At 41.7% G+C, this 16692-nt stretch overlaps 1 protein-coding gene across 1 annotated transcript; it reads left to right on the top strand.

Annotated features, from left to right (window-relative positions):
* The first annotated feature begins 163 nt into the window (after nt 1-163).
* Nucleotides 164-14815, top strand: LOC119726964 (1-aminocyclopropane-1-carboxylate synthase-like protein 1). Its single transcript, XM_038198815.1, has 12 exons — nt 164-495; nt 2542-2601; nt 3006-3152; nt 4666-4732; nt 5343-5440; nt 6950-7027; nt 8205-8305; nt 8549-8690; nt 11315-11456; nt 12531-12673; nt 13021-13174; nt 14753-14815. Exons 1-12 carry the CDS (start codon nt 361-363, stop codon nt 14788-14790), a joined length of 1305 nt encoding a protein of 434 aa, XP_038054743.1. The 5' UTR covers nt 164-360; the 3' UTR covers nt 14791-14815.
* Nucleotides 14816-16692: the final 1877 nt, after the last annotated feature.

Raw genomic sequence — 16692 nt, 5'->3', positions numbered from 1 at the left:
TATTTCAAACTTGCTATGATGTTTTTCTATCATACAACCATTTTTGCAAAATTCTGCTAGAAATCTGAAATTTTTTCACAAAATCTGTCAAAGTTAGCCGAAAATCGGCTAAAACGGTCACCAATAAGAATGGATAGATCAGAGTAGCTGCTGCATTTGTTGCGCGCCCCATATAAATAGACCCTAGGCAATAGCGGACGACAGCATTTTCCGATCGCAGAAACAAGTGACCTTTGTACATGTTGTAACTAAAAAAAGGTCACAGTTTCATACACGTGTACGTGTATGTTGCAGTGCACACTACGCAATTCTCGATCGAACAGTTGAGCTCTCGACCAGTGGCCCCCAGAAACGTCCGACATGTCTTCCGCGAGTTCATCATCGTCTCTTTCTCAGCGAGCTGAGGCAATCCTTTCCTATGAAGCAAACCGTGTGGTTCCAGCACTTGGAGGGATTGTGGATCAAGGGAAATACGATGCCGAGAAAAATCCAAACGTAATTTGGACTTGTGATGTCTTTTTTTTTAGTTGTTGCCATGTTGCAGTCTACAAGTACAATTTGTAAGCTTAGGCTAGCCTATGCGCCTGTCAAATGTTTCCCCCCCCCCCCCCCCCCCCCCCGCAGCCCCAGGTCCGATGTCGGATTTGGTCACGTTTTTCATGCCCCAGGGTGGGGATTTTGGTCACTAATGACATTGTTACCATTGGCGTGCTACATGGAAATGCACGTATGTCGGGTATGGTCATGATTGTCGGGGATTGTCTCTTAAATTTTGCCCGAGGGGTGGGCCGGGTATTGGTCACTTCAAAAGTGACAATCCCCATATCTTGGGTGGGGCAGTCCGGGGGGGGGGGGGAGGGATGGGAACAATTGATAAGCACATTATAATATTTATAATAATAATAAACCATCCATAAGTAACATATGTTCTGTAAAAAACGTTTCTGCTGAATCATGGCCATTGTATGTGTGTACGCTTGTACAACCATGGAGGAATGGTACAACCATGCGGAACTCGATGTGTAAAACCACCCTGATATTGATATAACTGTAGATCAAATGTAAAAGTAACAAGAGAAACTTTGCACTTAGTTTTAATTAGTACCGTATTAGTGGCAATCAAAAGTATCATCATAGGCAGCCATAATGCAATTTTCTACTGCTGTCGTTATCATCTGTTATCATGGCATGGTACAGTGTAATCATGGAGGAATAAATTCCTCCGTGGTGTAATCAACCTGTCAACATGGTCACCTGTCTGCATATTCAACTTCTGGATCTTTGGCTGTTGTGTAACCAGAATATTATCGAATGGCTCTCGGACTTTATTCCATTTTTTTTTTAAATCCTCCAAAGGCAAAACAGCTAATTATAAAGAAGAAAATGAAATCTACTTAAATAAAAAGAACAATTTAATTAAAAACATAAAAGTAATTTTTTTTTTTAAAGAAACACATTGTTATTAAAAAGCGTAGCATGGGGGTTTGATCCTGGAACCTTCGGCATAGAAGTTGCATTTGACCAATCGAGCTACCAAATTATTCTGGTTGAACGGGCAATTATAAACAGCGCAACGCGTGCGCGTATTCGCTGTAGATGCTTTTTGCCGTCACGTTTTTTTTAAACTGTCAATGACGCGCTTAATTATAAGTTGTTTGCTTATGTTCTACTTGCGCATTGCATGTAGAGTACACTTCCAAAATTCAATCCATCTAATTTCAGTGTGTTCTACAAACACGCACATGAATTCAAAATGTCTGTGCCCAGGACGGCTTCAAAGCGTCTCCGCGCGCAGAATGACGAGTTAGCGCTCTAGTAATTAAATGTATAGCTCTATGGGTCTGACATAGTTCAATAAAAAGAATCCACAAATTTTGGTGTAAAATAGTTTGGGGTGTTGTGGGATTGAGTAAACACGGAGGCAGTTCAGCCATCAGTTTATTTTGTGTAGTCACCGTGAGCGGTCTTCAATATTATTACACTTTGGCCAAATATTGGAATCAGAAAAAAACGTATCTTCATAGAATTTGAATTTACAATGTATAAGGCCAAAAAAAAAAAATATTTGGTCTCTGGTCAGACCAAAGGTCCGGAATTGACGCGGCCACGCGGCTTTTTTTTTTTTTTCGCTTTTTTTTTTTCTTCAAGCTTGGATTGTACAGACAAGGTGGGGTACTATTTTGCTTTTTTGGTGTCCTCATGTACATTGGTGTCCTCCATAATTTGCCTTGGTGCTTTCGATCATTTGCCTTGGTGCAATTTCCCCTTCCTTGGTGCTCTTTGGTAAAAAAAATTGAGGAGGTGCGGAAAAAGAGGGCGCTGTTGGAGCTACCGTGGAACATTTTGGAAAAAAAAAAGATCGACGCGCATGATAAAAATCGACGCGCGTGCTGACCAGAGACCGACTTATTTTTTTTTTTGGCCTAACCTGAGAAATTAGACTCTATATTTGTTTATCCAGTTCAACAGTGTATGTGAAAGTAATTGTAGTGTATTAAGTCACTAATGCATCAGTTATCAATGTGCTTACTCCTGTTCCAGGGTCTTATCAATATGGGCACTGCTCAAAACAGTCTCATGTATGATCTGCTGAGAGAAAAGGTATGCATTATTCATGTTTCTTTTCAATTCCCAACCCATTGAGCCCCTTAAACTTGTTCTATATTTGTGCAAGTGTCGGCGAAAGGTACATATAACATTGTTTGTAAATGTAGTAAAAAAACAAACAAATGAATTGTTAATAATACAATCAATTTCTGACATTCAAAAACATTCTTACAGTTGTTTTAAAATGAGGCCCTTTAGTAATTGTTCTGCATTTTAAGGCCCCGGGCTACGTATTTTTAATCTAGAATTGTGCCTGTTTATTTTGCAGAAATCGGGCAGTTGACTGCTCCTCATCAGCTCCATTGGGATAGATTTTACTTTTCATCATGTTCCCAAATAAAGGTTTAGTCTATGATTTATGTTCTGGGTTTTGTTTTTGTTTTGTTTTCTGTCGCCAGTTGAACTGCTCCATGGAATCACCAAAGACGTGGTCTGACGAGATGTTTATGTACAGTCCAGAAGAAGGGTTGCCAGAGCTGCGAGATGCAATCGCAAAACTCCTGACCGTCACTTCACGTGCAGTGACGCCCCTCAACCCTGACAAGGTACGGTACTTATAGGTTGGGGAAATCTTCTGTGGCAGGGTAGTCCTGTTTCCAAGATGTTGTTAGTGGGTTGATTTACGATAGATGGTGCCGCGCATATCGCAAGCAGCATGCATGTTTTGCGGTCTCGTCCAAGAGCCTGACGTGGTCAATGAACCACACGGCCTTCAAAACATCTCTCAGAGAACCTGTGTGACCAGATGCTTGACCCTGGTCGCTGCACTTAATAAAACCGTGTGAGACTTACATCGTGGTTTCGGCTTGGGTGTCTCTGTGTAGACCTGTGCTGTACATATAGCCAGCCAACACAGTGTGCAGAACCGCGTAGCACATGGCTGCACGGATATTAAAAAAACAAACAAACAAAGTTCATAAAGACACGTGATGGTGTCGCAGATCAATACGAGCTCTGTAACCAAAGTCTCAAAAAGGTATCTTTTATTTAATTGATATAATAATACGACAGGAACTAAACTTCATGCTCGAAACTAACAAAGAACTCAACAAACAAACGAAAGCAACTTTCCAGTATGGAAAATTCATGAAACCAAGATTGTAAGCAAAAAGAAATGTTATCACTGCCTTGTTTTACTCTCAATGAAGTATTCAGGTTCTCTTTGAGTGAATACACTGCGCTGATTGCTTGGGGATTATTGTAGAGAACCCTAGGGCTTCTCTTATAGCACTGGTCCCAGCCTACACAGAGGTTCTCATAGAGGAATCCTATGCACTCATAGCACTGTGTGGCTAGGAATGGATGCTCTAAGAGAATGCTGCTTTAAGAATGCTTGTCTTGGCACAGTGTAACATAAGAGGGATGCTTTAAGAGAACATCTGTGCAATCGGTGCAGTATGGGCTGGGATGCTCTAGACTAAAAGAACCTCAGGGATGCTCTAAGGGAACCTCCTGGGGTGGTCTAAAAGAACCCCTGAGATGCTCCAAGAGAACCCCTTGGGATGCTCTAAGAGAACCCTTTGGGATGCTGTAAGAGAGCCCCCAGGATGCTCCAAAAGAATCCCCTAGGATGCTCTAAGAAAAAAACCCAGGATTCTCTAAGAAACTGCCTTACATGCTCCCGTGAACTATCAGTGCAGTGTACGTGGGCTGGGATGCTCTAAGAGACCAGAGACCCCTTGGATGCTGTAAGAGTAAGAAATTTTGTCTTTTTTTAATTTTTATTTTGTTCTGGTAATGAAACCAAGCATTCCTCGAAGGTGCCCAAGGCACTGTAGCTCGTAAACCTGAAGAAACCTGTAGAGAGGAGACAATGAAAAGAAATTACAGTTTTAGAGGTGGAAGGAAAAGCCCAGAAAAATATCCTGGGGAAAACCCACGGAATCAGGTAGGGACTGAAAACCCAATCCAAATATTGGCCGGGGCAGGAATCGAACCCGGGCCATAGCAGTGGAAGGCAAGGAAAGTAAACACTGTGCCAACCGGATTTAGACCAATATAAAATATACTGCTTTATTGTTTCTCACTTTCCCTTTTATTTGCTATTTTTTTACTCAGATGATCATCTTCAATGGTGCTGATGCAGGTTTGGAAGCCATGGGATTTGTTTTATGTGATTCTGGAGGTACGTGTTTCATTAATTTTTTGATTTGCCCCATGGCGTACGTTGTATCCAGGTTTGGGGTCGTAGAGTTGACCAACGATGGGGATTCTGAGCAGCTGCTCTGCATTTTAGTATTTGATTATTACATCCACCAAGGAGGTAAATGTTTTCATCGGCGTTGGTTTGTTTGTTTGTTAGTAGATGGTTGTTGGTTTGTCTGTAAACAAGATACATGTATCTCAAAAAGTTAGGAATAGACTTTCATGAATTTTGTTTTTAAGGTGGTCCTTGGTACAAGTACAAATCGATTAGATTTTGGAAGTGACCTGGGTCTGGATCCAGGATTTTGGGAATGAATTCTTCACCACATATGACAAACTTTTACTCGTTTTCTAGCAGAACAGATTGCCACTGTGTTTATGTGGGTAACACAGCGTGTAGTCTACATATGTATGAGGGCAATTCCACGGTTACTCACGTTACATTTTTGATGTACTTTTGAGTTTCCTTGGGCTGTAATTACCTTACTGAAAAGGTTTAATAACTGTTATCCCCATGGTAGATAGAGTAGACCTAGTCCTAGATTTGATTTTCAGTAATTTGGGGATTTTTTTTTCCTGCTGCATTTCAGAGGCTGTACTGTTGCCTGTCCCGTTCTATTACGGACTGCACAGCAATCTGAAGGTCAGACCCAACGTGGATGTAGTTCCCATTCCTCTCACCAAAGAGGTAATCATTACCTTGGTGAATAAGTGTGGAATTTGTATACAACGTTAATAATTATTGTTATTATTATTAATCATTTCTGGTAATGAAACCAAGGATTCCTCAAAAGCGCCCTGGGCACTGCAGCTCACAAGCCTGAAGAAACCTGTGGAGAGAAGGCAATGAGAAGAAATTACAGTTTTAGAGGTGGGAGGAAAAGTCCAGAAGAATATTCTGGGGAAAACCCACGGAATCAGGCAGGGACTGAAAACCCAATCCACATATTGGCCCAGGCGGGATTCGAACCCGGGTCACAGCGGTGGAAGGCGAGGAAAGTACCGCTACGCCAACCTGACTTTCCTGATTTCTTCTGTGCGTGGACCATAGAGCTTTATTAAATTACTAGAGCGCTGACTCATGTACAAAGTGATGCCTGCTGGGTGCATCCATGTTTGTACACAAACCTGTGGGAAACTCAAAATTGTTTACGTCTTTGGTACGGCCATTTGCATATCTGCGTTTGTATTCTATACAGGTGCGTTATCGAAGCCAAAACACCCAAAACTGAAATGCAGGATCAGCAAATGATCGTGTCATTTTGCTCTGCACAAACAGCGCAACGCGCGTGTGTATCTGCTGCAGATGATTAACCGTGACATTTTTTTAAACCGTAATGACGCGCTTAAGTTGTTTAGCTCAAGTTGTTTGCGCATTGCATTTAGAATACACTTTAAAAATTCTAATTCATTATGTTCTACAACACGCACATGAATTCAAAATGTCTGCGCCCAGGATATGGCTTCAAAGATTCTCCGCGCATAAGAATGAGGAGTCAGTGCTCTGGACTACATTTGTAGTTTGACAGTTTTGTTTTTTGATTGCTTGCAAATGGTGTCCAAATGGTGTCAGAGTTTTCAGAATGTTGTAGTTACATTTACTTAATTAAGAAAACCACAAGTTTTGTGCTCCCTTTAATGATTTGATTCACAAACAAAAAAGATAGAGCTAGGGTTGAATTAAAAAACCTGAATTTTAAGTCACCTTTTGTAACATTAAATGCAAATTCATAAATACCTAAGACAGTTTACGCATTCCTATTGGTCGAGAGCCCGTCACGTGGCCGGTCTTAAACGGATGATAAGGACATGGCTAGCTGGTCTTAAACACTTTTCCAGTGTCACATAACTATAATATGGTGCATTCCATATTATAGTCAGAGGGGTGTTTTGTAAAACATGAAGTAAAATTGTTGAACAAAATGGTTGGTAACGTCTAGTATTTTACTTGTTTTAATTTTTGGACCAAAAAGATTTGTTTTTTTGACCGAAAAGGTATTTATGAATGGGAATAAATATGTTTTAGGTCGGTATTAAACACTCTGTTGCAGACCTGTGGGAGTCTGGATGGGTGATAATTACCCATCCAGACTCACACCGGTCTTAAACAGAGTGTTATAATACCTCCTGAACACACATTTATTCCCTTATTATTATACAAATGTACCGGTACTTCAAATTCTCAATTTAATCATAGCTCAGACCAGGAGAGACGCAACCATTTGAGCTTACTGCCGAGCGAGCAGAAGAGGCTTACCAGAAAGCAGTCAAAGAGGTACATCTCTATGTGTTAAAGATTGACAAGAAATTAACAATATTTGCCTCCGAGGATCAAGGGGATCATAACCCAAAATTTGACAAGGAGGAACACCAGGAATGCTTGTAGTGTCTTGCACTTTAAAGATTAAGTAGACTTGTGCTGTGCTTTTGTACAGTTGGGTAAGATTGATGTACAGTAAACTCCGGCTAAACCGACACCGTACAATTTGTCAAATCGCTCAAGTCGGCCGTCTGACTAAAGTCCCCATTGTCCGTAATGCATTTCCGTTGAATTTTTTATTTGTAAGTCGGCTCTGATAAGACACCTTGAGCGTCGTGTTACTCTCGGTCCCCTTTCCATAAAAAGCATTACAAAATCCTTTGTGTAAGTCGGCATTCAAAAAATCTCGCATTGGTATCGACTTCCTGTACTGGGGTTGGCAAGAAGTGTTGATTGAACAGTGGTTTGGCACGGCCCGTAATCGCTGCATACATCTGTGGCGCAAAAGGGTGTCGTACTGCATACACATCGCATGTGCATCGTGAGCATATCAATACCAGTACCCCCTCTCGTCTGTGCGCATGTGCTCTGTCCATTTTTGGGGTCATCTTATGGAATGACTAGTGCTGCAGTCAGTGCGTGCGTGGTATACCAGACCGACTACGCACGCAATTAACTCGTTACTGCGCACGTACATATGTATCGTGGTCTCCACTATCAATACCCCAAACGTGATGATAAAATTCGAGGATTAATTTGATAATTTCAACTCGAGCGTTAAGGAGATAACGAGGGTAAATCGAAGCCAATTAGTGCAATGAATCGTGTGCAGAAGTCCTTCATGTAAGTCGGCAAAATGACGACTTACAGGAGATGTTGGCATTCGCGTAAGTCGTCACAAATTTTCGGGTCCCGAGAGTGCCGACTTAGCCGGAGTTTACTGTAGTATGTAACACTGATATTCATTTTGGTCAAGAAAACAAGACCAACTTTGTCATGCAATGTGTATTGCTGTATTTCTTAGCTGATTTTTGAGTAGCACGATTTCAGGCACCACAACCTCCCTTTTCTTAGCATTTAATATCCAAGTGAATCTCAGAAATTCTAAGCAAGGCTCAAAATGCATGAAGCAGGCTCCGCTATGCTTTGAAGCACAGGTGATGATCATACTTGCTCTCTCTATCCTAATAAGGGTGTCACTGTGAGGGCGCTGTTTCTCGTCAACCCTAACAATCCTCTGGGCGACGTCTACAGCAGACAACAGGTCCTGGACCTACTCAAGTTTGCCAAACGGTAGGAATTTAGGACTTACTGACTCCTATTCATGTATGGTTGGATTTAAATTGTGCCCAACAAGAGTCAAATAGAATGGTTCCGGGGTCCCTCCATCATCTTTTGTATTCTGAAAGGAAGAGACAGGAACCAGAGCTGTTAGATTGCTTTTTCTATGTGGCATACACTCTGTGCATTTAGTACCGTCTCAATGACGACACAAGAAGGAGAGATAATATAATCCATAATTCCTTCAATTCCCAGGCACGACCTTCATGTGGTTTTCGATGAAGTCTATATGAGTACAGTTTTTGAGGACGGCGTGTCACACAACAGTATCTTCCAATTCAGAGAAGACGAGATACCAGACATGCAGAAAGTGCACTTCGTTTGGACATTTAGCAAGGTAGACTGTTAATTCTCATGCTTCAAAATGTGCCCATAGCCCATTTGGCTAGGAATAAGACTCCAAGCTACCTATGAAACGTGAAATTGTAGTTTGTCAGAACCCCAAATATTGATGGCACTTTTGAAATACTGTGATGGTAAGACTTTGCTTGGAAGATGTCCATCTGCCTAAACCCAAGCTTACTGTTAAATTGCAGTTCACAGTACAAGCTTTTGCAAGCTACATGTAACTGTAAATATGCCGAAAGCGTCCACGCTTATAAGCCAGTTCAGTTTCTCAATAAAGTAGTCCAGGTCAAAGGTCATTCAGGAAAAAAATCGCTCACGTGATGTTATTCGATGCTGTATGCAAACACCCATTCTGTGTGTAATTAACACGCGAGCATCGTGCAACCTATTTGTGCATTCATACGCCTTTAAAGAGCTAACTGGCTTGTTGGATAGTTATAACAACATTTGTAAGAGTAGTTTGCTGTAAGCATGCATGAACTTGATGATGCCATCATGCTCAGTAAGATTGCTGCAAACTATAGACCAATCCAGGCAAGTTATCACTTATATCAGTAGCAAATGCATTGTCCTACATCTGTTGTTCGGATAACCTGTCACGGGAGCAGTTGCTTTGCACAATAGCGTGCACAATGGTTTTTCCATTGAAGGGGGCCGTAACCAGTGTTCTCCACAGACTTTTTTCTTGGGAGGGCGGCATGACGTCATCGGAACTGGCATATGGCAAAAAAATCAGAAAATAGGTCGAACAAAAATACGTGTCCGAAATCTGGGCCACGCTGCCATTACACACATGTACATGTATGTACAATACACTTCATGCCCAATTTCCAGACACCAACTCCTGCTTTACTTTCGATTCAAACAAAATTTTACGATGAAAAAAAAAATGGTCAGTGTTTTCATTGCATAAAATGCCTGAATTACGGTTAGAGTAATGGAGTCATCAATGAAGGAGTTCACTTCTTACTTGAGAAAGTCGAGGGAAAAGTCCAAAAGAAAAGGGCACCGTTCATGGTGCTTCAATCATGTCCATGATTCAACCACACAACTCCACTACTCCACTTGCATTCATACGTGGGGAAAAATCAGGCATTATCGTCTTTCTCTTCCAGCAAATGCCAGTGAAATGTTTCGCTAATGCTCTCTTCGCTATCCTCGAGATAATCATCATGATTTTTAAAGCATTGCATTTTGTACAACTAAATCTGAAACCTCCGAAAATCGCACAACATAATGATTTTATCCACTGGATCTTTCACAAGGCTACCCGTTCCCGACCGGCCATGTGCTAGCGGACGGTACGGTGCGGTACGTACGCGCCACTGGTACCATTGCATATTCACACGCACGTGCGACACGGTGATTTTTCCATGTCGCCTGTCAATGTGTAAATTTTTGTCCAGCCGCAGAAGGCTCTGATCAGTGTTATGCCCTGTGTTTCTACCGTTTAAACACTCCACTAACGACTGGTGAAAGAGATTAAAACTACGTTCGCGATGATTTTAACGTGCCATTTCCATCGACTTTTCTTCAAAATTATGATTGAAATAAAATGACATTTTGTGAAAAAAATCGTTAGAAAATCCATGATTTGTAAAATTTTTGGCAGGGCAGTCAATTTTCTAGGCAGGGCAGTCAATTTTCTGGGCAGGGCGGCCAATCCTTTGGCAGGGCGGCCTTAATTCTTAGGAGGGCGGCCCGCCCTCCCAAAACCTACATGTGGAGAACACTGCTTAAAGGTATAGTCCATCATTTGCAGCCATCCGAAAAGTAACTGGCGTATTTATTGTTGAAAAACAAACTTGGTTGAAAGATAGTAAGGGGACTAAACTCCCTGTGAAATTATTCTTTCTGGGAAGCTGTCATTTTGAAGTAATCAACGAAAGAAGGCATTTCCAACGGTGATTCTTAAGAAGCACCGTAGGAAAATTTAAATTAGTAGTTCGTTTTGTATTGGAACGACGCACACGCGCGCGCGGTTGTTATAATTCGTCGGATCAGTGCGCGACGTCGCGTATAGCTGCAATTCAAAACAATTCAAAACATGATTCAGTAACTTTGGATTTGAAATTGAGATCTTAGAATGCTGTTTTTCTCGGAATGTACAGCTGAAGCTTAGCTGAAACTTCATCAGGTTAGTTGCTCAGTATCCTTCATTAGATTTTGAACTCTTTTGTTGCTTCAAACGAACAAAATGCACAAATTACAAATGATGGACTGTAGCTTTAACGTGCATGGATTCATGGTTACGGTGTTCAACTTGTGTGCCGTGGTACACAGGTTCCAATCCTGGCCATGGGAATATGGTGCTTGTGCTCTTGAGCAAGGCACTTTACCACTTTTGCTTCATCCTCACAATGGGACGTAAAGCCGTAGGTCTTGCGTGTTGTGTAATGCATGTTAAAGAACCCAGTAACACTTGTCGCTAAGAGAAGGGGTTCGCCCCGGTGTTTCTGGCAGTGGCCGTAAACCCTGGTGCCCGCACACCTCCAGTTTAAATTCCCTAGATGGAATATTTAGGAGAACCACCAGCCAAGTACCAAGTAGCTTATAATTAAAAAATTTGCCACAAGTTTCTGTACACATTATGTAAGGGTTGATTTTGTTTAGGATCTAGCGATGAGTGGAATGCGCATCGCCGTGAACTATACTTGGAACAACAAAATCCATGAAGCACTGAAGAGCATCGCTCACTTCCATGGGACGCCGACAGGCTGGCAGGCACATATGGCTAAACTGCTAACTGACACCGGTAGGGTTTTTGGAAAAATTGACACCAAAATTTTGAGAGGTGGGCAATTGGAGGGTGGGGCAATATATGTGATGCTATCAAGCTAAATGAGTCATTTCTTGGGAACTTTTATTTGGAGATACAGGCCAAAATAGGGCCACTTCATCACATTACTTGGAGTAATTGCAGAATACCCCGCCACACGGAAATACACCCCTAAATTCTCTGGCTACGAGGTTGGAATCACTGGAAAAGAAACAGTTCAAGTCCATGCCAGCTACGCGGATACTGAGTGGGGGTCCATTATTTGAGAACGAATCAACACAAAAGGAATGGGAGTTGCTGAGAAAAATTCTAAGTCCAAACCAACTACCCTGTTGGCGGCTACACGGTTACGAAGTGGGAGTGCAATGGAGCATGACGCATAGTACAACAATGTACATACAAGTAGCACTGAGAATGTTTATTGAGGTCAACCAACCGTGACCTCGTAGCCGGCTACGAGGTGGATAGATCGAGTGGTGGGGTATTCTGTAATTGTGCCCATTACTTCACTACATCTCTAGGTGTTCGGACTTCCATATTTTTGAACTAAAGGTGGTACCAGCATGCCATTTTCACATCGATAATGCTGAGATTGTGCTCTTTTCAGATCTGTAAAAGAAAAAATTGGCTTGATAAAATAGGCAAATTTTTACATTTTTAAATGAAATCAGGCTGTTCCATTGACATGCATTGTGCAACCGTTTGCCGACTGTAGTGAATATTCTCAAGTTGTAGTAAAGTCCTCACATGTCCGTCACAAGTCGATCAAAAGCCATCTACAAGCGAGTGTGTCTTTGGTAACCTGATGTCATATGAAAATAACTAGCAGCTATTGGCCAATCAACAGCCCTGGCCCAGTTTCTGCTCTAAAGAATTTCACAACTTCTATAGGCGACGCAAAAGATTTACATGCACGGATAGATCAGATATTTGTAGTGTGGCTCTGCAAGCATGAACGTCTCTGAGCCCCAGACTACACATCTAGTTAGGTCACCAAAAATTGAGATGAATCACACTCAACTCTTTGCATTTTTTTTTTTGCCTTTTCAGACTGGTTTGTCAATGTCTTCCTGCCGACTTCAGTGAAGAACTTGAAGGAGGCTCATCGTTATTTCACCCAGGGCCTGAGTCAGCTGGGTGTTCCCTGTCACAAGGGGACTGCTGGGCTCTACGTCTGGGCTGACTTCTCCAAGGTTTGTGATATTTGCAGATCATTGGGGCTCGTCTCAATTCATCAAGAATGGGGGAAAGGGGAGGCAGAGGGGAGCAAAAGATGAACCTCCAGTTTTGTTCTTTCTTTTTTTATTTGTAACGTTTTCCTATTTTTTACCGCATGAAAGTTTATTCCAAAAATGTTGCTTCATAACTCACAAAAATACGTTACATACGTTATAATTCATAATGAAAAAAATGATGACTCGGACTTGGACTCGCACTCATTGTCACCACCTGTGTATTAATTTCAGTACGACCATTTTAATTGTTGCCCGTTATAAACAGACGTTTTAAATGCAGTAATGCAGCTTTGACATTCTTGCAGTTTCTGTCGGCACCAACCGCTGAAGCAGAAATGGAACTGAACCAGAAGTTGCTTCGGGCCGGGGTGCAGTGCACTCCCTCTGTGACTTGCCAGGGACAAGAGAGGGGGTGGTTCAGGGTGGTGTTTGCGAAGGACAAGAGCATCTTAGAGACAGGTAAGGGGGACTTGAAGAGGAGACTCTAGGGGACATTTTAAGGGGTACGGTGCCTTTCGGTAAATACATACAGGTACCATAAACCCAACATTGGTCTGAGACAAGATAAGTTTGCGGTAGCACCATGTGAATAAATCTCTTTTGTGAGTATGTGTGGTTCTGAAAAGAACCGGAGGGACTCAACGTTTCAAACAGTATGCTCTGCCTGTCGTCTGGAGAAGGGCAGAGCATACTGTTCAAAACGTTGAGTCCCTCTGGTTCTTTTCAGATTCAGAACCACACATACTCACAATAGAGATTTAATCACATGGTGCTACCGCAAACTTATCTTGTCTTAGTGTCTTTCCACCATGCAAACCTTCAAATCTCAACATTGGTCTGGGCCCCTCAGCAACCCTCACACCCTCCGTCAACTACTTCCTGGAGTTTACATTCGCTCCCAATCTCACCGCTGTATTAGTCGAGAGGTGGTTCTTGGTTTCTAGGCCACAGGTTGTAATTGACCTATCACGGTAGAATCGCGTTAGAAACGCATCAACGCAGCTTGAGAAATATTATCCAAAATGATATACAAATGGACGCAGAAGGGCAGCATCTGAGACAAACAAAACTTGAATAGCGTACACAAATTCCTTAGGGTTGTCTAAGGGGCGTGGCTAACTCGCAAACGGCGATAAGTCAATATGTGAAGCAACCTAGTTGGCATCAGAGGGTTTCTGTTGAAAAGGCAAGGGAGTTAAGGAAGCATTTGAGATGTTAAGTGCTTTCAAGGGGGGAAATGGCGATTGTGGAGGTGCCTTGTGACAATGGAGGGGATGCATTTTTACAGGGATTGACAAGAGATAGATGAGGCACGAAAGCCGAATCATTGCAGGAGCTAGTGGTCCAAAGGGGCCGTATCATAAGTCCGACGCCTCATAGGTCCGACGCCTCATAAGTCTGAAATTTCGGACTTATGAGGCGTCGGACGTGTACGAGGAATAAAATTTATTTTTTCCGCCTCATAGGTCCCATGCCTCATAAGTCCGACACCGAAAAAACGAGGCGTTTAATTTGTCGGACCTACGAGGCGTCGAAGCTATGAGACGTCAGAGCTATGAGGCGTCGGACTTATGAGGCGTCAGACCTATGAGGCGTCGGACTTATGGGCCTTTATTTGGTTGGGGGATGCGATTTTGTCGGACTTATGAGGAGTCGGACCTATGGGGCGTCAGACTTATGATACGGTCCCTTTGGACCGCTAGCTCCTGCAAAAGAATATGTGCAAGAAATGTGGGATCTATTTTAGATCAAGGATGCTGTTTGCGAACTTGACATCAAAGCTGATTTACATATTGACTGGGTAGATTTTTTTCCTTTTTTCCTAGATAAGTTGCTAGAGTGGTTCAAGTGTTAAATATATATTAAGCAGACTTAAATAGTGAACTGGATCATCCTGTTTGTCTTGTACATTGCGAACAGTCTTACAGTTAACTTCATCTTTCTACTTGAAAAATTCATGATTTCATTTTTCACAACGTCTAAACATAATTTTGATGGTTGTGAAATGTAATTTTTAACATTGCTTCCTTTTTACAGCTTTGGCGAGGATCAAGACTGCTCTGCAATCAAACTGAACTCCAGTCCTTAAGTAAATATTTAGCAACTTTATCTTCAACATTAAACTTCTATGCAGCAAGTAATTCAATGCAGTGGCGCACCCAGGATTCAGTTGGGGGGGGGGGGTGGGGGGCTCACAATTTATTTGTTTTTCAAATTTGTTAGAAGTTAAAAATTTTGTCAAAACATTTTGCCCAAAAGTTTTGGCCGCAGAAATTTATTTTTTTTTGGGGGGGGGGGGGGTCACTATTTTGACGTTGGTGGCACCATTTACACCCCTATTATACTTCTCGAAAATAGGCCACATACATCGAGGTCCAATCATGGAACTAAAAAAAAACCTCTGGGGGGGGGGGGCTCAAGCCCCCAAGGCCCCCCCCCCCCCCTTGGGTGCACCACTGATTCAATGGCCAATGATAATTGGTTACACCTCTGTTCTAACACCCTATGTTCCGGCTGCACATATTCCTATTCCTATTTAAACCATTGCTATGACGTCACACTATTGTTAAAAGTGTGGATTCGGATCTACAAATCTCTTACACTGGTCACAAAGTGTGGATTTGGAACGACGACTCTTTAGTAAAGTGTGGATTCGGAATTACGAATCCACACTTTTAACACGTCAGACAATTGTTCTCCATAATGAGCCTGAATAGGACCGTCTGCGTGAAAATTTGCTTTCCGAAAATTACCAATGCATCTTCACTGTCAGATTCTCAGCCGTCACTCTGCAAAAACTACTTTTAGTCAGAAAGAAATCGTCGTCTGAACTATCCATTTTGATGTAAGAAGCCTATACACAACAAAATGTTGCAACCCTTCCGCCACTTCCGCGCTTGTGTACAAAGTCTATGGAGAGTCATTTCAAGTATTTCCTAGCAAAATTGGAAACATTTCGCAGTCCCAGATTCATGTCTTATCGTCATTTTTGCAACTAATGACCTTCATTGAGATGATATTTGAAGAAAAAAGTGGCGTCAAGTTGCAACACTCTTTCCAATACTTCTATTGACGCAATGGTTTTAGTCGAAGAATACACTCTGAAGTGTGCATTCTTAATTTACGAATTCACACTTTCTCGTTTATTCTCCTTAACGTAAACCCTAACCCTCACCGGGAGTAACATAATCTTATGTGCAGGTAGTGGGAACCTATGAGTGTCGGAAACTAGAGCAGTCACCTGGTAATAAAGCCAGTAGGCATGGGCGTTGCCAGGGTTTTTTTTCTAAAAAGTACAAAAAATTTCCCAAAAATCCTTGTGCTTTCTCTAGCATATTCTCAATTTATTCATTTTTTTTAGATGGTCGAGGGACATTTACCCACTCCACCCCCATTGACACCCCTGCAGACACCCATTTTGTTAAATAAAACTATTAGCAAATATGATTTTACACCTCTTTGGTTTTTTTCTTATTCTTCCTTTTCCCCCTTTTCTTCCTTTTCCCCTTTTTTTACTTTTCCGGAGGGGGAGGGGGGAGGGGAATGCCCCCATTGCTACATCCTGGGGACGCCCATGTCAGTAGGTGATCGGTATTGAAGTCACCTAGCCTGTGCATGTATTATGAATACATTGAACCACAGCCTAAATGTTTTCATTTATTCTTATTTTAAATAAAATTGGTTATAACTGATATTAATTGTGCATGTCCCTTTTTATTTTGGGTGCTTAAAAGTTTGTGAAACTTTAAATTTAAATTTTATGCTGACCACTTTATGACAAAAATTATGTATCCTTTTAATGTTTTTTTTTTTAGAATTATATTTTCATTTAAATTCTTTGATTTTATTTACATGCATTTGTTATTCATATTGACAAATTTATGGCAAGCTTCGTGAAAATAACCACTAGGCCCATCTAAAATGAAGGTGAAATAAAAGCAGTGAAATACAGACAACATATAAAGTATGGAAATGAA

The sequence above is a fragment of the Patiria miniata genome, unplaced genomic scaffold, assembly GCF_015706575.1.
Source record: "Patiria miniata isolate m_02_andy unplaced genomic scaffold, ASM1570657v1 HiC_scaffold_1, whole genome shotgun sequence".
NCBI lineage: Eukaryota > Metazoa > Echinodermata > Asteroidea > Valvatida > Asterinidae > Patiria > Patiria miniata.
The sequence above is the reverse complement of the archived record's forward strand: the minus strand, read 5'-3'. Positions and strand labels throughout refer to the sequence as shown.

What these genes read in the sequence shown, in the direction of transcription:
- LOC119726964 (XM_038198815.1), top strand. Translation starts at nt 361, where the DNA reads ATGTCTTCCGCGAGTTCATCATCGTCTCTTTCTCAGCGAGCTGAGGCA. An exon ending in CCATTCCTCTCACCAAAGAG is followed by an intron (nt 5,441 to 6,949) that starts GTAATCATTACC and finishes ATTTAATCATAG; the next exon opens with CTCAGACCAGGAGAGACGCA. An exon ending in CAAGAGCATCTTAGAGACAG is followed by an intron (nt 13,175 to 14,752) that starts GTAAGGGGGACT and finishes TCCTTTTTACAG; the next exon opens with CTTTGGCGAGGATCAAGACT.